The 20817-nt window shown below is 39.1% G+C and overlaps 1 protein-coding gene across 1 annotated transcript; it reads right to left on the minus strand.

Moving 5' to 3' along the window:
* Nucleotides 1–2009: 2009 nt before the first annotated feature.
* On the minus strand, nt 2010–19225 carry dvl3a (dishevelled segment polarity protein 3a). Its single transcript, XM_084411177.1, has 15 exons — nt 18636–19225; nt 15309–15378; nt 13927–14045; nt 13674–13789; nt 13362–13503; nt 11743–11836; nt 10496–10565; nt 9861–10000; nt 9710–9786; nt 9562–9629; nt 8533–8682; nt 7268–7399; nt 6364–6531; nt 3792–3995; nt 2010–3023 (listed from the first exon to the last, which is right to left on the minus strand). The coding sequence occupies exons 1-15, from the start codon at nt 18794–18796 to the stop codon at nt 2695–2697; spliced, it is 2040 nt and encodes a 679-aa protein (XP_084267303.1). The 5' UTR covers nt 18797–19225; the 3' UTR covers nt 2010–2694.
* Between the last annotated feature and the right edge of the window lie 1592 nt (nt 19226–20817).

Genomic DNA, 20817 nt, shown 5'->3' on the forward strand with positions numbered 1-20817 from the left:
TTCGGTAATATCAGGGTTATGTTAGGGTCAATGAATGTTTGACCTATTTTACATTCTGGTGGCTGCTGGATAAAAACTATTTCTTAGACGTCCTTTATTTAATAAGTACATTTTGCCAGTTTGTGTTGGGGTGGGAAGAGTCTTTAATAGCGGAACTGGCTCTTCTGTGGACTCTGCGGTGGTAGCTAGATGTTCTGCAAGGAGGGTACAGGTATATGATGCTCTCAGCAGTCTTTACCACTCTCTGCAGGCACTTATGGTCCATTTCTGTGGTACTACCGTACACCACACTGTGATACAACTGGTCAGGATGCTCTCAGTGACGCTGTGAATCATCAGATCCTTCTGTCCACCCTCTCATCACTGGGCATCATAGCAACTCCACTTGACTGGTTTAAATCCTTTCTAGCAGGAAGGTATTTCAAGGCTGTCTGGAGAGGGGAGGAATCCAAAGCACATCAACAGATCATGGGAGTTCCACAGGGTTCAGTTCTTGGACCCCTCCTCTTCTCCAAATACACTACATCACTGGGATTCATCATACAGGCACATGGTTTCTCCTACCATTGCTATGCTGATGACATGCAGCTGTACCTTTCATTTCAACCAGATGATCCCACAGTAGTTGCACAAATCTCAAGTGGTCTGGCGAACATCTTGGATGAAAGAACATCACCTGCAGCTCAGCCTAGCAAAGACTGTCTCAGTCTCTCACTGTCTCTACAGCATGATTTCACCATCCAGCTAGGTACATCATCAATTACCCCATCATTTTTTCATGATTAGGCCTACATGTAATCTCACAATGGCATTAAATTATATATAATTGATTCTCTCTAATACTTCTTTTTATCTTTTAAATTTTTCTTTCTATAAAAGTCCAGTGCTTATATCCAAATTATTATTTGAATTATCACTCAGTGACTCATTTAACCGTGTATTACTTTCTTTGGAAGGCTTTTGTCTTTCAAACACATTAAAATGTACAAATTCACATAATTTCATATTTGCATGCAATGCAGGGATAATTTCTTTCTCTTTGTATTTTTATATCAATATTGTACAAGATCATCCTATTCAAATCAATGTTATAAATAAGTTAGGTCAAAAGTAATCAAAAAGTAGCCTGATTATATTACCTTAAATGTGCAATGTAATGGATTACGTTACTAACTACAATTTGTGTCATGTAATTTGGAATCAGTACTGACTACAATTTGTGAATAATCTACCCACATGATAAACATCTGGTAGGATTTGTTTATCCAAAGCAACTCTGAAGTTAATCTTTTTCACGTTTGATAAATGTTTTTGTGTCTACTGTTATTTCTTTGGTTCCCAATCTGGTGCTTGATTAAAAGTGTGTGTCTCTGCCTGAAAATTGGCATCAAGAACACTGAGGCAAAATACATACCCATGATGATCTTTTTTTTCATACAGAAACAAATCTGTAGTCCATCAGTTGCCAAATATCCACCAGAAACATCTCCAGATGCTCCTTTAAGGGTGTTTTACTACGTTTTCTGATCTGACATGGGAAATTACATTCATGTGCATATTTCGTCTGCACGTTATTTGTCTGTATATTTTTTCTGTTCTTTGGATCTGAAGTTAAATTGATTCATTCACAATGCTGCACAATTGTAAAGTCTAGTTAGTTAACAACCACTCTTATAGGTAGTTAATGCAGAAACTCAACATTATCAACTCATATACTACTACTAAACACCTGTAACTTACTGTCATACTTTATATTCGCATTCAGTGGCTACTTTTATAGACTTCCAAACCAGATTGTACCAAAACAATACCAACACTACGATTCAATATTTGAGAGATTATCTTTTTAAGCTCTGAAAAGCGCTGAAGTACGGAGAACCTCAGAACATTAGCCGAAAAACAATAAAATCAGACGGACACACAAACCCAGAAACATCTGGATTCCAGATGAGGACAGCCTTCACATTCCTCAAGCTGAACCCATAAAACACACACAGACACATATGTACTCCAAGCATGTCACAATAAAACTATATTTATAAATTAAAAAAAGAAATCTCCTTAACATGGTTCTTCAAAAAATTCTCCCAATACAATATTGCTGACGAACACTGAAAAATATATTCTCAGTAAAAACAATTTCCGTGAATAATGAAATATCTTCGAGAGACATTTACTGAGAGTAAAAATGTAAAAAAGGACAAAAAAAAAAAAAAAAAGTTAAGAACCTCCTAATATGAGCTAAAACAGGGCAGATGACAACAGGCATTTCTCTTCAAACTTTGACATTTACGTCCTTGGTTGGACTACATTCACCTTGAAACCTCACACCCATATAGTGTTGTAACTAAATCCCATTCAATTATTGCTATTTCTCTCAAAATCTCTTTTTTTTTGTCCATCCATAAGAGGAAATCTTTCCATTTTCTCCAATAACACGTTTCCCAACTATTTTGAGGTGATTTTGCTCAACATTTAGTAAAAAAAAAAAGTCTTAATCTGTTCTTGTAAGCAGGAACTGATGTTTTCCTATGCTTTAGTAGACTAATTTCTAAGACCTAAGTATTGTTGGGGCTCACAAGCTATTGATTTTTAGGTCAGCACTAATCCTAATTCTAATCGGTTGCACTAGTAGGCCACATTTTTTTTGTAATCCATAAGGCAAAAAACTGTTTGGGCACTTCTGCTTGTAAGTCACATGATGTCGACGAAGAACTCCCCGTTGGCTGTGTTGCATGAGCGGCGGGAGCCCGTGAGTTCGGGGGGAATGCTGCCGAGAAGGCGGGAGGACGGCGACCCCGGGCCGGCTCGTGCGGATCCCTGCTTCAGGCTGTAGCTGTGAGATCGTGAGCTTCGCACGCTGCCCTCGCTGGGTGCCGCCGCCGAGCGCTCGCTGGGGGCTCTGTCTCTGCGGAAGTCAAACTCATGAGGGTCGCCCATTTCGCCTCCGCCTCCTATCCTGAAGTCTCCAGCTGCGGTTTTCCCCTCAGTCCTGCTCCAGCTGCAGTTTGAACCGCTGCTCCCTGTGGACAGCAACGTTAAGGAAAGTGAGACGCAACTTGGGGCCGCACAATATTGAAAAAAACTGACATTGTGATATTTCGTTTTTCTGCAATGTATATTGTGAATGTATTGTCATAGGCCACATTCACACTGTTTTTGACCAATTCAATTTGACTATAAAATAATCATAATTATTATAGTTTTATTGAGATTATTCAATATATTAAACAAAAAAGAAATCCATACATCCACACATACATAGATCTTAATTTCATTTTTAAACAGTATACCATCAAGCTTTCATCATCAAGCATACCAACATACTTTGTTTAACCTGGAACAACATTCCTGTCTGAATATTTGGTCGTAACCATATCCCTACCCCTAAACCTATCGCGACCAATATCTTATCCCTAAAATCAAGGGAGATGATATGTGAATTACACTGATGTAGAAGCACCTAACCTTGGTTGTAAGCCTAAACTTGACAAACTGTAAACATGTCCTTCAAATCTGATTGGCTGATTGGAATGTTGTTCCAGGACCAACAAAGATGTTGATCCAGGAACATGTTGTACTTGGTGAAATCAGGTTCACCATAACAAATCCGAGTTGTTCTGAGACTTGACTTTAATCACATAAATGTGTTCAAAAGTAAAAAAGTCATCCAACCCCTAGTATTCACTTACTAAAACCGCAGGCTGCAGGGTTGATCAAATTGCACTAAACCGTATGGCAAAAACTATTTTATTTCGATATGCCGTGCAACGTGATTTGAGGTTACTCACCTTCACTGTGCTGACTGCCTGCGCTGCCTCCACCGGCTTCAGAGTAGCTGTGAGCGGCGTCCGCATGGGAATGGGCTGTTGGGTACTGGTAAGGGAACGCGGCGGGCCAGGGAGCTTCAGCGGGGTGAAGCAATGGAGCAAGAGTGTCCTGATCAGACGCCCCGCTGGAGCCGTCATGGTCATTCAGAGAGAGATGGGCCATGTCTACAACAAAACACGGTCCCGTTGATAGTGTGTCGACACAATGCAAACCTGAATGTACAGTGACGGCAACTTTCACTGGGACAGATGGAAGTGCAGGGCCATGAATAGCTGGAGCCTGAAATAGATTTTTTCCCTCGTACTGACAAGCCTACACTAAACATAACAGTAGAATATTTATATAGCTACATAATCAAACAGAAAATTCGTAAATTCAACATCTGGACTAATAACAACTCAAATCCAAATAGTGGTTCAAAATCCCCTACTAGCTTACAATGAAAGAACGCATTTGTTTTATTTAAATATACAATGGGCAGGGACCATATGTAAACGGTGATATTTCGTTGTGTTAAAGGATTAGCTCAGCCCGAAATTTCGTCTTTACTTAAAGGAACACTCCACCGTTTTTTGAAATAGGGCTTATTCACCTTCTTTCCTACATTTAGATTGGTGGGCAAATGCATTTTTGTCTCAGTGCATGCATTGTTTTAGTTTGACAGGGTCGGCGCTAGCTTAGCTTAGCATAATGAATGGAATCCTTTGTTGCCAGCTAGCATGTCCTGAGTAAAAGTGATATAAAAAAAAAAAAAAAACCACCTAATTACTTCTTGTGGCCTGCGTATTCACAACAAGTACAAATAGTAATGCAGATTAACACTAGGCGATTTCCTAGGCAGATATTGACTTATATATTAAGGACTATATTAGGGGGAAGCACAGGCGAAGCACTGCCTGCTACTTGGGCGTGATATCTCTGCACCCAAGTAGCAGTGCTTCGCCTGTGCTTCCCCCTAATATAGTCCCAAGTCAATATCTGCATAGGAAATCGCCTAGTGTTAATCTGCATCGCTATTTGTACTTGTTGTGAATACGCAGGCCACAAGAAGTAATTAGGTGTTTTTTTTTATATATCACTTTTACTCAGGACATGCTAGCTGGCAACAAAGGATTCCATTCATTATGCTAAGCTAAGCTAGCGCCGACCCTGTCAAACTAAAACAATGCATGCACTGAGACAAAAATGCATTTGCCCACCTATCTAAATGTAGGAAAGTAGGTGAATAAGCCCTATTTCAAAAAACGGTGGAGTGTTCCTTTAATATATAGGATATATTATAAATAATGTTCATCCGAACCCAAATGACCCTTTCTTCTGTGGAGCACAAAAGGACACGTTTAGATGGATCTCCGAACAGCTCTTCTCCATAAAAATTAATGCATATTAAAAAGTCGCCAAGCCATGTGACTTGTGTTGCAACTTGCTTGAGGCCTGTTGAATCTGACAGTGAGAGAGAGAGAGAGAGAGAGACTTCTGCGGGGACAGGGGCAAAATCACGTTTCCCTCTTGGTAGAAATCGCATTCTGGGGGGGTGAGGGTCCCCAACGGCACACTTTCACGATTAAAATTGCAGGGGCTCAAGAACTTACTTCGGCCGTTAAAAAAAGTAAGTTCTATATAGTATGAATGTTTGTAGTATGAAAGTAATCCGGACATCACCAACCAGCATCAGTTGCGTCGCTTCACATGCTATATAGTAGGGAAGTATTCGATTTTGGACGCAGCGCTAGTATCAATTTCCCTTTCTGAATGACAAATCAGGCTGCGTTCCAGTCCACCTTTAGACACGCACTTGCAAACTTCCCTAAGCACTTCCCCTCGGGGGAATCCCTGGCCCTGCCGCCATTTTGAAGTGCGCTCCACTTTGTGAAGTGGATGAGGGAAGTTTATATGGACAGACCCTCGCTCCCTCGATTTTGACTGAGGGAGCGAGTCTACTTCATTAGTACACTTCAGGCAGCTCCATATACCATAATGCAACACGATTGTGACGTCAACGCATATCCATATCGCGTTTAATAAGCAAGTGAAGGGCATGGTAATTTTGGACTGGAACGCAGCCCCAATTTCCCTTTTTGAATGACAAATATAGACTACTGCCACCTGCTGGTATGGAGAGTTATGGAGTGCTAGTTGACAGTTGACTTTGACGTGTGTTGAAGTGCAATGTTTTGGCCTAGCTGCAGGCAACACGAGTCGACACCACAGTCAATTCTGTCTACGCTAATAAGCTGCAAAAAGATCCAGACAGGATCTGGCTATGCCATATGATGGCTTTGTGAGAGGATTGAAATTTAAAGCAAAAGCTCTCAGATGGCAAGTCACATGCCACATATTCAAACCATAGGACCACTTTAACTTTTGCTTTTTCCATCCATTTCCCCTGGTCACGGTATGGTTTTACTGTCTGGTAAAGAACAGCTCAGAGATCCATATTTTTATGATCTGGTCCACAGAAGAATGAAAGTCATACAGGTTTGGAACAACACAAGGGAGAGTAAATGGCAGAAATCTCATAGAAGTACTTACTGCCAGAAAGATCTCCAAAGATGTAGTAGCACTGCTCGGAGAAGGTGATTTTGTTGACAGTGTGGCGGATGAAGCCAGCCTTCAACAGGTTGCTGGCGTACTTGCGTGCTTCACGGCGATCTGCAAAGCCCTCCACGTGATGAAACAGCCAGTCAACCACATCAGAGCCTAAAAACCAACATACGCACCAATCATTATATACAGCGGCTCCATGGAGTAGTTTGCTGATGTTTATTTTAAAGTTGTGATAAAATGGAAGTAGCAGATATTTTTCTCTTATATTTTGACATACATCCGAGTATTACAAATATTACTGAAAAAGAAAAAAAAATTAGGGCAGGGACTTGATTCTATGCATCGGTTGTTGACCGGATTCGAGATGTGGGTTCTGCACTAAAAAATGATTGCAAGCTTGCAGATGATTGTGGAGGGACAGGCTTCAAACAGAATATTGCAGTGTTTATCTTGTTGCTATGTACACTGTAATAAACAATTATTATTTCTGTTATGGAATATTGCAATGTTTATTATAAATGATTTAACCGTGCACATCTTTAATCAATAACACTAACTTCTTCTCCCCATCACAACATCTCTACTGTCCCACTGGTGCGAGGGCGGGTCAATAACATCTGTTCAGCAACCTGCCACTCACATGACATCACAGCAATTAGCAAAACGACAGCGATCAAATGATCCGATCAATTCCTAATGGACGAAATAAAGTCCCGCCTGAATTTTTTTTCTCGTTTGAAAAGCGGTTTCACAAGAAAGAGCGTCAAAGTAGGGAAGAAAAGTCAATCAAAAAATCTGTTTCGTGCTGACTTGAATATTGGTACAATTACAGGTAGAACTATATGGATGAATTACTACAATCTATCATTTAAATAAAGTGTGTCTTGACCTATGAAAGCATTGGCTATAGTGATCTTCAGCCACATTCTGTCTCGAACTTCCAGCCCTGAGTCAGGACAGGCCATAGCTTTTGCAACTGTTGCCATGTCGCTGTGGACGGACAGGTGGTAGTCATCAAATCCTGCGAGGAGAACAACACACAGTTTACAAAAGAATCTGCCTGGTGGCGAGAAATCAGGACCTCCCACAATCTATGTTGCTTCACAGTTGTTAAGGTGTTTATTTTAATGCCATATCAGCATCAAAGGTTATACTCAATGCAAAAATAAAACAATTAACAATTATATTTATATACAATTAAACATTTAACAACATTAAAAAAAAAACTACATGAAATATTACAGTTTCATTTTTCACCCATTTTGCAAGTTAGAACTAGTAAGTCTGATCACAAGAAAATTAACAGTACAACTCTTCTCAACAAACTGCATCATTTGAGGTATCATTCATGTCTGTAATAAATGTTGTGGGATGAATTACATGCCAAAATGTAGGTCTGTTCAAATCCATAAGCCTAGGTATAAGCAATAATAATAGTGAAGACTTATAGGGATAGTTCACCCAAAAATGAAAATTCTGGAATCATTTACTCACCCTCATGTCATTCCAAACCCGTAAGACTTTCATTCATCTTCAGAACACAAATGAAGATCTTTTTGATGAAATCTGAGAGCTTTCTGTCCCTCCATTGACAGATACGCAACTACCACTTAGACGCTTCAAAAAGTTCATTAAGAGATTGTTAACTTATCCATATGAATTGAGCAGTTCACAGTGACACGATCACTTCATATAATGAACAGATTCAATTTAGGCTTTTATTCAGATATAAACATTCATCAACTGAGGTTCATTCTCGTGTTACGCAGCACGTTTGAACCAATGAGGTTTGTTCTCATGCACCAAGCAGGTTTGGATGAGCTTCTGTTTATGTTCGCTGATCAGTGTTTATATGTGAATAAAAGACTAAATTATATCTGTTCATCATTTAAAGCGATCGAGTGAGTTTACACTTTTTGAAGCGTGAAAGTAGTAGTTGCGCAGCTTGTCAATGGAGGGACAGAAAAGCTCTCAGATTTCATCAAAAATATATGAATTTGTGTTCAGAAGATGAACGAAAGTCTTGCGGGTTTGGAAAGACATTAGGGTTAGTAATTAATGACAGAATTTTCATTTTTGGGTGAACTAAACTTTTAAAGATTTCCAAGCTGTGCGCAATAACATCTGGAGGAGAGTGAACAGCAGATGTCTTACTCTCAGTCTCTGGGATGGAGCTGGAGATGGAGGAGCTGGTGGAGGTGACTGTGCTCATGGAAGGACTTATGCCGTAGGCAGGATAGACACCCGTCATGGCTGCCGTATGGGACACCCAGGCTGCAGGGTCAATGGGCCGGATGGGTTCACCTGGGACAGAGGGCAACAAGTAAGCAACAAAGCTATACAAAACAAGTTTTACAAACCTCCTTAAGAATACAAGATGAACAATGACAGAGATTTAAACCTTATTGTTAAAACTACCACAATACATTGTAATGATTGTACAAAAATATATATATATATTCTGCAATTGTTTTTTGCAGCTTTTTTCGATTTTTTGGATATTGAGTCTTAAAATCTTGCCCTCCAATGCAACTCTCAAATCTATTACACTTAGAGTAAACATGTTAAAGTGTCAATGAAATTTGAGAGCTTATCACTGAATGAAAAAACAGTCACATATTTTAGAAGATGTATACACTACCAATTAAAAGTTTGTGACTCTGTATGATTTTTTTTTATGTTTTTTTGGAGGGGGGGGGTATATAAAATCTAATACTGTCAAATATTATTACATACATTACAGTTATTTTCTATTTTAGTACATTGTAATTGTAATTTACAAATGTAATTTATTCCTGTGACGGCAAAGCTGAATTTACTGAATTACTCCAGTCTTCAGTGTCACATGATCCTTCAGAAATCATTCTATTATGATGATTTGCTGCTCAAGAAACATTTATTATCATTATCAATGTTGTGATATGTTGTGCTACTCAATATTTTTTGTGGAAACTGATTTTTTTTTTTTCAGGATTCTTTGATGAATAGAAAGTTCAAAAGAACAGCATTTATTTGAAATAGAAATATTTTGTAACAATATAAATTAATTTGCCACTTTTGATCAATTTATTGCATCAATTTAATGCATCCTTGCTGAATAAAATTATTAATTTCTTTTGAAACGAATATTATGGTGCATTTGAGTGTAAATGAGTGTGGGAGAGGGACAAATTGAACACTCACTCCTCGGCAACGCAAAGCAACTGTTAGGGTTTGGGTCCCAGCATTTGGCCACAGTAAGCGACACAGGCCTGCAAAAAAAAGTGCAGTTGTTAACACACTTTTGTTGATCAGCTAAACATGAACGAGAATGTTTTGTAATATGACTCACCCAGGCTTATGCACGATCTCCCTCAGCACTCGTACGGCATCATCGTTGCACATGTTCTCAAAGTTGATGTCGTTCACCTGTGAGAGGAAACGGTAATATGAACTGATACAACCAGATTCCTAACCTGAACAGGTCTCCATCCAAACCTCACCTGCAGCAGCATGTCACCAGGCTCGATCCGCCCATCGGCCGCCACCGCCCCGCCCTTCATTATAGAGCCGATGTAGATGCCTCCGTCGCCTCGCTCGTTGCTCTGACCAACGATACTGATGCCCAGGAAGTTATACTTCTCTAAATGAGGTCAAGCGAGAGAGGTTTCAGGCAACTAGTTGACTTTAATAATATGTTGCACATCTACACAGGGGTTTACCTCAATACAAAGTAAAATTCTAGCTTCCGGCCAAACGGCCACATGTAGTCGACTTGCGTATAAAGAGCAACTTGCGCAATTTGAAATCCGTATGTTTGTTTGGCCAGAAGCTAGTTATTTTACTTTATAAAGTTTTAAATATTGATAATTTTCATACACAAACGCATCACTTCACTTCAGAAGGCCTTTATTAACCCCCCAAAGCCGTGTGGAGCACTTTTATGATGGATAGATGCACTTTTATGGACTTCAAAACAGAATTGACTAGAATGACTTGAGGGTGAGTAAATCATGGGCTGATTTTCATTTTTGGGGGAACTATCCCTTTAATATTTTTAAGGCGCTCAAGGCTGCTGTACTGTGAATACATTCAGAGTTTAATTAAAAAGGAACAAAACCATATAATGCAAACTCACCCATATTTAAAGTGACAGTGATGATATTCAGCGACATGGTGGAGTCAGTGATGCTACTGAAAGAAGATGACTGTGGAGAGAGAGAGAGAGACATAGTCATTTTAATATATAATGTTTTGTATAGGCTACATGTTATTTGACACTTTTTTTTTGCCAGCCAGTGCCAGAATTTTCCACGTTCATTTTTTTAATCAACATTCTCACAAAACTTTCATGGCCCCTAGAATATTTTGTTGTAAGAGGTTGTTGTAAGAATCTGAACATTTAACATGTAAAAAAAAAAAAAAAAAAAGATCATACCTTTTCTTTTTTGCATTCTTTTTCTATCAACACCTGAATGTGGGCAAGTTTCATTAAAAAAGCTGAGAAAATCAAGCTTTTGTCTAAGACTACATCCGACAGTACAGTCGATTCAGTCCATTAACAACCCCAAAGCTTGAACAGTCCTTTACCTTGTCCTGGGTCGACATTTCATTCTGTAACAGTTTTGATTTATTAACGGCTTTGAGTTTTGATAAGCAATGCTTTCATCACTTGTTTCTGCTTCTTCGCCTGTGTTTTGATCCGCAGATTCTCTACTCTTTCATAAGATGTGTAATATCGCCCCCCCCTACTGTACCCTGGTAATCCAGAGTTCTCGCGAGAGCACAAGTTGAATTTGCTCAGCGAGTTACTCTGGTGTCGAGTAATGATGCTCATTAAATATGCCCCTCGATCTGAGCTGCACCAATCACATCGGGTTATCTGATATAGGCGGGCCAGAGGCGAGATGACGACAGCGCTGTGACGTCGAAGTCATTAGTAAACATTGCAAGATGGCTATGGATGAACACCAGTTGTGTAAAACGGCTTTGGCCGCTACAATGAAAGATTTAGACTTTTCCTCTAAAAGAGGAACAGAAGACGGCGCACAAATCGTTCCTTTGCAAGAAGGGTGTTTTTGCTGTTTTGCCGACTGGATACGGTAAGAGTATAATCTACCAGTTAGCTCTGCTGGTAGCTAAGCGATAACTTGTTGTGATTGGTCGTAGTGTTATCCAATTGCGTGCAGTGAGATTTTCAAATGCATGCTTGGTGCCGCCCCTCGAGCTGGCCGATTTTCATTTGTCGACGCCAGACCATTAATCTTTTAGATTTAGGTCTGGATTTCCAGGCTACCCCTACTGTATAACAGTGAAAAAACATGGATTTCTGGAAAATTCCGTCAATGGCGGGGAAAGAGTTAAGAGCTCTGTCCACTGTCTCACCCTGTCCATTTGCTGGGCTTTGGGTCTGCGCCTCCGCCGGCGATGTCGTCTCAACAGCTTGGACGAGCCACTTTGCTCCGTAACACTGCTAAAACTGAGAAACAAGTGTCACAGAGTTTACATGAGCATTTCATTCTGTTTCAAGTCAATAGTAATGTGAAACAGATGTGAAGAAGATACTAAGGAACTGTAAAGACTATAAAGGGTTAGTTTACCCAAAAATGTAATTTCTGTCATTTATTCACCCTCTTGTCATTCGTTCATCTTCGAAAGAAACCTGAGATTTCTCTGATTCCACTGAAAGGCCACCAAATATTTGAAATTCCCCAAAATCCATTAAGAGATTGTAAAAGTAGTCGATATGAATTGAGCAGTTTAATCCAAGTCTTCTGAAGAAACACGGTTGCTTTATATGATGATCAGATTTAATTTAGGCTTTTATTCATATTTAAACATTGATCAACGCACATCATTCAAATATTGTAAATGGAAGCTCAAACATGATAATTGAGGGGCAAGATCTGACCTGACCTGACCTGTCAAGCAAGCCAGTGTTATTTTAGATTTATGAATAGTTTTATTTTATTTCTGCTTTAAAGGTATAGCGGAGGATTTTCTTTTTCCGGGTGGATCATCAAGACTATTGGTCCTCCTAAGTGTCAATCATTCTGGTGATATGTTTATGTGAGGCCGTCGTACGTGCTCGTGCACACGATTCACACGATGGCGTGCGCTCAAAGCACAGGTTGGGCTTCCCACTGATGCCTCAGTCGCAAAGTTTCTACTTGACAGGTAAAGTTTGGCATGCTATTTGGAGAAATCCATTTAAAATCACTGCTAGTAAAAGTTAATGTAAGCTATGATTAGCTCGTGCATGCTCTCTCGTGCACACGTTCAACAGGCGTTCCCTCTCGGGAGCAGGTAGAGTGTTGCGCATGTGCATTTTTTCAAAAAGTGGAGAGGGCGGTTCTTTTCTAAAATTCAGGAAAATTCTCTGCTATACCTTTAATTCAATTAGCAAAAAATATTTTTTTTTCACTGTGCAAGCATGTTTAAGCTTCTTCAAGAACCAGCTAGGTTTGTTCTTGAACGTCCAGTAAGTACAATTTAGTTGCCGTTTATCATATTTGATGTTATTAGTTTTTGTGGAATGGACTTGGAGGGACAGAAATCTCTCAATATTTCACTGAACATTTTGAGGATGAATGAAAGTCTTACAGGTTTGAAATGACATGACGGTGGGTAAAAGATGACTGAATTTTCATTTTTTAATAAACTATCCCTCTAACAGCTCTGATTCTTTCTGATTGATTGTTCTTTTAGTACTTTTCAGGGAGCAACCAATCAATTTATACTACACATTTTATTATTATTATTAAAAGTACATTTATTACCACAAAACAACTTCTTCAGCTGGTTCTGAGAAATAACCAGTTTTTCGATTCCCAACCCTATCGACACCATTAATCTACAACAATTTCCCAAATCTCCACAAACTATATTTATGATTGCCCACATACGCCATCAAGTCTGCGCTCTGACAAACCATTGGGGCTCGCTGTGATCGTAATCATATTGAGCGCATTGGTTTGGGAACGAACAAATGCTGTGAGACCCACCGGCTGGTGGAGCCGTCATCCGAGTCAAAACAGCTGCTTGATTCCAGTTCACTGCTCATGAGGGAAGAACGGCTGTCACAGACGTCATAACCTCCCAGATCCATGCCTCTGCCTCCCCGTGAGTATCCATTCTGCCTTCCTCCTACAGAGACCAACATTAATAATCACTGATCAAGTGTGGATTTGTCTTTAAATTCTTAAATAGGAATAATTATTACTATTAAATATGAACCTTTTACTGACACAAACCATGCCAGGTCTCACAAGCACAAGACATGCAGTGAGAAGTAAGGGTTGTGAGGTGACACATACCAGAGTGCTCATGTGAGTGTTTCCTGCGCGATCTGTCCCTCTCCCTCCGGTGTGACACCACTGAATCCGTCTCCGTCTCATCGTCCACACCATGCCGGCTGCCTGCAGCCTTTGGACTGTGTGGGAGAGAAGGTTAAAGATTACAGAAACAAAAAGACTGTGAGAACATGTTCCTTATTTTGAGTTTTACTGCCAACTTGTTATATGATCTGATCATTTGTACAACACACACACACAAAACAAAAAAACGTACTGGAAGGACGGGGGTCTGGAATCTCCAATGCCCTGGCTTCTCTCGTGAGATGGCGGCCGCTCGGACTGACTCTCTGCCACCGAACATCCATCTGAGTGTGAGCCGTCTGAGGACACCAGCTATTAACATACACAATAGAACAAATATTGTCAAGAGCAGTTCACACTGTAACCTGAAGTGGTTATGAACCAAGACATGGTTAAAAATGGTTGCTGCTTATCAGAATTGCTTCAGTTCAATACTCCTATCCTAGGATCTCTAAACATATTACAATACCCTAAACTTCATATATGGCTTATAATATGGTTCCAGATCCCAAGAGAACTTTTTCTATGGCTGGACAAGCAACTTAAACAAAACAGAGCAGTGCTGAATTGAATGTAAAGTGGGAAAGGAAAGAAAAACCTAGTTTAAGACACATGTGCCAAGATCTTAGTGTATTCTTTGCATTCATGTTGATCTCATATGGTTTTGAATTGTTTTGTGCCATTTCCAACAAAAAGTTTAAATTGAATGACAGTAGGGCATGTTGCCGTCCAAGGCCTCTCCCACCAGTCTGCTATGGATACGCTTGACCAGTGTCGAATACAGACTCTTGCTTTAGTAGGAAATACTTCTAAGCCAACTTTCATTCATAATGGTGTCAACATCAAGAATTCAAAGAGTAAACATTTAGCAGGAGTGAGTTATTTTCGATTTCTAGTGAAGGATCTAGCGCGCATTGACTGCAAACACTGAGATTATTCATATTTTCCGTCACATTCCAAACTGAATGACAACAAACACAGTGTTTTAGGCCAAACGGTGGGGAAAAACGGAAAGAAACTGCCATTCGCATGCAGGTAAAGCTGTTGCCATAGTGTTACATTTTTACCATAACGCAGTTTAAAGAGTAGACAAAGTACGAAACAATTTCAATGATAAACCTTCTCTTACAATAAATGTTCTGCTAATAACCCTCTGTCGATCCGACTGTACGTGTGCAGGGATACAAAAATGCGGAAATCATCTGGCGGACTTTTGCTGACAAATAAACTTGAATTTGAATGAGTAAACATTCTTCATTCACATATACTACCAACACTGTAACAAAAGCGGGCTGAAGACCAGCGAATTTTCACTTTAAATTTAAATGTGAAGCTCATAAAACAAAGCCTATGCAGCGTACCAAAGTCTTTGATTAGATGAATCACACTGAAGTGAACCTTAAGCAGGAATGACTGGCAGCCTCTTTGAAAAATACAAATACAGCAGTGTCAGCACTCAAGAGAACCGGGAATGGGCTGAATTAAAAGGCTGATCTATTATGCAAGGAGCACCAGGGAATTAAGATGCAAGGCTGGATGGGATGTGTGTGTGTGTGTCTGTGTTTCTGTTCTCACCCAGCAAATCACACGGCCATTGTAACAGGGAAGCTTTGCATTGTCGTCAGTGATTTCCTCCTTGACCACCCTGCAGAAACACAAGAAACAGAGAAACACAATCAGAACAGACAGGTCTTATTTTTTCCAACCACAGTCGGTGTGTGAAGTGTAAAATAACGGAGGATCAGCTTTAGAGATCCCCAGAATGTCTGGGAATAAATTAGAATACGTAAATGAGACTGCCATTAGATGAAAGAAAGGACGGGTTGGATCAGAAACGCATTAATCAGAAAGCATTGCACACACGTGCTCACAAAACACACAAAGGACTGAAGAACAAATGGAAGAGCTGAGGGAGGCTCCACCAGATACGATTCAAAACTCACAAAATCAAAGTTATTTCAGATATTCAATGAAATGTACCACTAGAATGCGTTTGCTGTATGAAAAAAAAAAACGGTTGTTTGAATGCAAGCTCACATTATGCTCACGACCAACAAAATTGTAATATGACACTCCAAATCAAAACAATTATAAATTATAATCAGCACACCCAGCAATGCTTGAAATGAAAAGATTTAAACAATTACACGTATTTGCATCACACTTATTTGTGTAAAACAAAAAAGTCTGAGATTTTGAGCCAACATCTAGAACATAACCAGATACATTTATAATCACTGAAGTAATTTCCTCGACTTTTTCATTACTTTTCCAGGGCTGTGTTTCCCAAAAGCACCGTAAGCCTGAGTAGATCGTACAACCATTGCCACCAATGGTCTCTATGATCAACTTGATCAGCTCACAATGCTTTTGAGAAATACAGCCCTGGCCTGAAAAAAATGAATAAATAAATAAAAATCCAATGTCCAATTGTGGAAACAAGTCAAAGGTTTTTGTTTTTTGTATTTGAGTAGTTATTGCATTAACATGTCTATGGACATTTTTTAATCAACTTCAAGACAGAATGTTTAGGAATCTATTAAGGAAAGTATATATAACTGTCCCAAGTTCCTAACTGTTTTCCCAACTTTTAGCCTACATATTCAAAAGCACCAAATATACATTTCCATGTAGACTCTGAATTAATATTATATACACTATTGTTCAAAACTTTGGTTTTTTTTGTGATAGAAAATTTTGAAATTAATATTTTATTTTTATATAATATTTATTTATAGAAGCCTAATGATGCTGAAAATTCAGCTTTGCATCACAGGAATAAGTTACATTTTTACAATTTTAATAATATTTCACAGTATTAGTTCAGTTTTTTTTTAACAGTTTTTCTGATCTAAATAAAAGCAAACATATAAATGCTGGTGTATAGTTACTATAAATAATAATTGTATTAGAGAGTACAGTTTGTCCCAGCACAAGACAAACTTCCCAAAAGTGAACCATCTTCTACAAACTGTGGGACAAATCAAAATGATTGTCCGTGGTGTTGAATTATACACTACAGATGCTTAAATACAGACTATTTATTAATTCTATACTACTGCTTTGTAACAAACTACCTGTACTGATGACGTGCATACAGAAAAAATCTTTCATTCATTCACAAACACTTCAATCCCAATAATAACATTTACAAATGTGTAAAAAGCCTCTTTGTTGCCGTTGACAGACATGTAAAACATCAATAGAGACAGATTCAATTGAGCTATTCCTTTCCATTTGGCGGAGATCGGAGCCTGCCCTTCAACGACGAACATCTTTAAGCTTTTAATGAACTTTGTTGAAGGGGAGTTAAAGGGAGGGGAATGGGACGATAGCCTGTTTCACTGGAAAAGGCTGTAAAGCTGCCAGTGCTGAAGCGATCAGGGCATTCCACAGCGAGCCTGCAGTTGTTCCAAGTCAACATTCTTTCGGCTAATGAAACAGACAGACAGGACGAGAACACTAGCCAGGTCTCCAAATGTGACTGATTCACAAGCTAGTTAAAAGATACAGGCAACACTTTATACAATGCTTAACAGACAGAACTCGTGCACTTTTAAAGGCATGGTTCACCCAAAAACGGAAATTCGGTAATCATTTACTCGCCCCTCATGTTGTTCCAAACCTGAATGAGTTTCTTTCTTCTGTTGAACACAAAAGAAGATATTTTAAAGAATTTTGGTAATCAACCAGTTGATGGACCCCATTGACTTCCGTAGTGTTCTTTTTTATTTATTTTTTTATGACATTTTCAATCACTTCAATGTACATTAAAGTGATCTGTTAAACACTATATATTATAATAATGTCGAGATATAACGAAAACGTCCAATAAGACATTTCACACACTGCCTTTTACTCTATACAAGCACTCACAAAGAGAATTTTCTAACCAATGATATATTTAATTTACCCTTAATTAATTTCCAGGACTTTTCATGCCTGTACATCACTTCTATTTTACCATTCTGGCACCTGATATACAGGTCCAAATATGAACATGCCCGCTTTTTGGTGACCATGTTAATGAAGGCCCAAATAAGTCAAAGAGTTCACAGCTTTAAAGGCCTTTACGTGATGGAAACGTTGAGAAAAGTGTGGCTAACGACCAAGACCATAATACAATCCGTTAAGCGCATCCAAAATTCCATATAGCCTAAACGCACCTCGAATGTTTTGGTCAAAAAAATTATTTGGGGTGCATATGGTCGTTGAACCGCGCATGCGCTCTGCACATTCAAATAGATTCTACTGTACTACTCTTGAATCGGGGTGGAAAATTCCTCCTCAAAGTGTTAGTTAAACGGGTTGGTTTCGGCGATGCTCGCTCTCGAATGTTCTGACACGAAGGTGCTTTGAGGAAAAAAAGAAAATACTTTAGGAACCGGATCTGAGCACAATATGCGTAAAGAAACACCAAAACCACGAGTGCTTTTTGTGTAGTCATGGCAATTTAGACTGACGCTGGAGAACATTTAAGGAGGACGGATCCTGAACAACTCCCTCCTGTGATACTCTAACTGTGCTCTCCAACCATTCACATAACTATAACTACACCCAAGATCGTGCCGTCAGGCCAAAAGCCATATTTGAGAGTAATCCAGTCTTAAAATGGATGCCGTCGACAAATGAACAGGACCCAACATTCACCCCTGCTGAACTCCGCGCGCGCGCACGCACGCACGCACACACACACACACACACACACACAGTAAATTTTGACTAATTTCACACACAAGCGCGTCCAGCGGAATTAATGAGGGATATATTATATCAGCCTGGATCATGGCAGTCGATCCCTGATCCAAACAAGAGGAGAAAGCGTGTGAGGAGCTGGAATTGTATGTAAACCCCGAGAAAACATGCACAAGTGCTAAGAAAACTAATGTACGGTAGGCTCACCCAAAGTCATCGTCCATAGATTTAAAGAAAAACTTGTAGTTTGGTTTCTTGAGAGCATTTTTCAGGTCCAAAAGAGTGACCCTTTCGGCAGGGATGGGCAGTTTGACCAGGTATGGAGTTTCCTGGTCGTCGAGATGGTAGATAACTTTAGTCTCCCCCATTGCAGACCGCTGGGGAGAAGTAATCGGCGGTCATCCAGCGCAGGGGGTTCCCCTGATGCCCCTCCAGAATGGGCTTTTGCTCGCTTACACCCGCCAGTTGACTTTTTTTTTGTTGCTAATCCCGTTCTTTCTCCTCCGGAGTTCCCAGGAATCTTCGATATCAGCGCAAATATTCCATGAGCTGACTGGTTTAAAGGGCGATTACTGATCCATACTCTTATTTCACTCTATCCCGCCTGTTGAGAACACAGAATAATCCGTGAAATGTGTGATAAAGAAGCTTATTTTGGTCAGGAATGCCGAGGCTACTCGGAGAGCTTCCCTGTGCTCTCCTTACAGAGGAATTGTATTGCTTTCATTGACGCCGACTGCCCGGGGAAACGCGCTCCCTCTAGCGGAGAGGGGTGGTAGGTGTGAAAACAGTTACGTGGGGTCATTCTACTAAACAGATGCCATTTGGAGAGACTGGAGAGTGGGGTAAGTTGAGCCGCTTTTCTAAGTTGGCCTATTGGCAAGTAGAAATGAGAAGAAGCCTAATTATGGATATCTAATATTAACTGGAATCACATACAGCCATAAAACCTTGACTGAAAAGAGTGGCCCAGTGGCACAACAAGCCATGAGGTAAGTGTGATTGAAGCGCATATGAAATAAATAAAATGGGAACATATTACATATTTGACATTTTGGTTTTCTTAAGAGAAAATGTTTATAAAATCCTTTTTTCCATCAATTTTTATTCCACATATCCATCAAAGTTTTAGTGAAATGTAAAAAGTATAGGGAAACGTGGAGATAAAAGCTAGCATTTTGTCTTAATTCTCTCCTTTTTTCACTAATAAAAATACTTTTTTTCTATTTACATCTGTACAATCTACCATATCTGTTGATAAAAAGTTTTATCTCGATGAAACTAAACCTGTATATAGTTCACATTAAAGTAGGTTAGATAAAATTAGAGAAAATACAACCACTTGACCTGGTTTATAATTGCTGTGGTTTGCAGGAAGATTAGTCTGTGTAATCACAGGGAGACGCTCAGTCATTAGTCACATGAAATGTTCATATCAACTCCCAGAATGTCCTTTAAATGTCTCTTTTTTGGGGGATAATTCATGAAGTGTGTACCAATTATGCCGTGGTATAAATTTAAATGTAGCAAGATTAAGCAAATTTAGACAGGTGTAAACTTCATATCGTACATGTTGTTGAATTGCCAATACATACAACATGAAATTGTATTGCTAAAATATGAGCCATGAATTAATAAATTAATCATTTTCACCAAAATAGTAGCAGCGTGGTAAAATGTGTCAGATGCTTTGGGTTTAACACTGTCAGTGGCTCAACTAATATCGATTGAAAAGGGGAAATATTTCATATTTCTCTGAAACCTTGATGGTTAGAATTTGGAATAATGATCCCTTAGTTTGTTCACTAAAAGATTTTGTAAACGTTTAGTAAAGGATTTAGCTGTCTCTAAGGGGCCATTTTTTATGACAGGTTTCAACTACATTTAAATATTCTGAATTATACATTTTCCTGACTGATTTATGGATACGTTAGTAAATCGGAGTCTATAGTCTACATTCTTGGTGTACACAAATCAAATGTTTTTATTCCAAATGTAAATCATTCTAGTGTTAAATAACACAAATAATCCAAAAAAATCTCCCCCTTTTGAAAAGTAATTTCTTTGACTCTACAGACATCATGATTTATTTTTACTAATTTCTCTGCCCTAGAGGACAACATTGGTAAAAAAGTTGCACAATTTAAGGGCCATTTACACAACACTGCTTTCAACTGAAGACTTGAAAAAACTAACATGTGGAAATTGCTAATTAAAAAGAGAAAGGTTTGGGCTGTTGAGGTGTACTACAAAATATTAAAACGTATTAAAAGACCTCAAAACACCCACATACAAACAACACATTTTTAAGCAGGTTTTATCGAAAGTACACTATATTGCCAAAAGTGTTGGGACGTCTGCCTTCACATGCACATGAACTTCAATGCCA

Source organism: Rutilus rutilus (assembly GCF_951802725.1).
Source record: "Rutilus rutilus genome assembly, chromosome: 6".
Lineage (NCBI taxonomy): Eukaryota > Metazoa > Chordata > Actinopteri > Cypriniformes > Leuciscidae > Rutilus > Rutilus rutilus.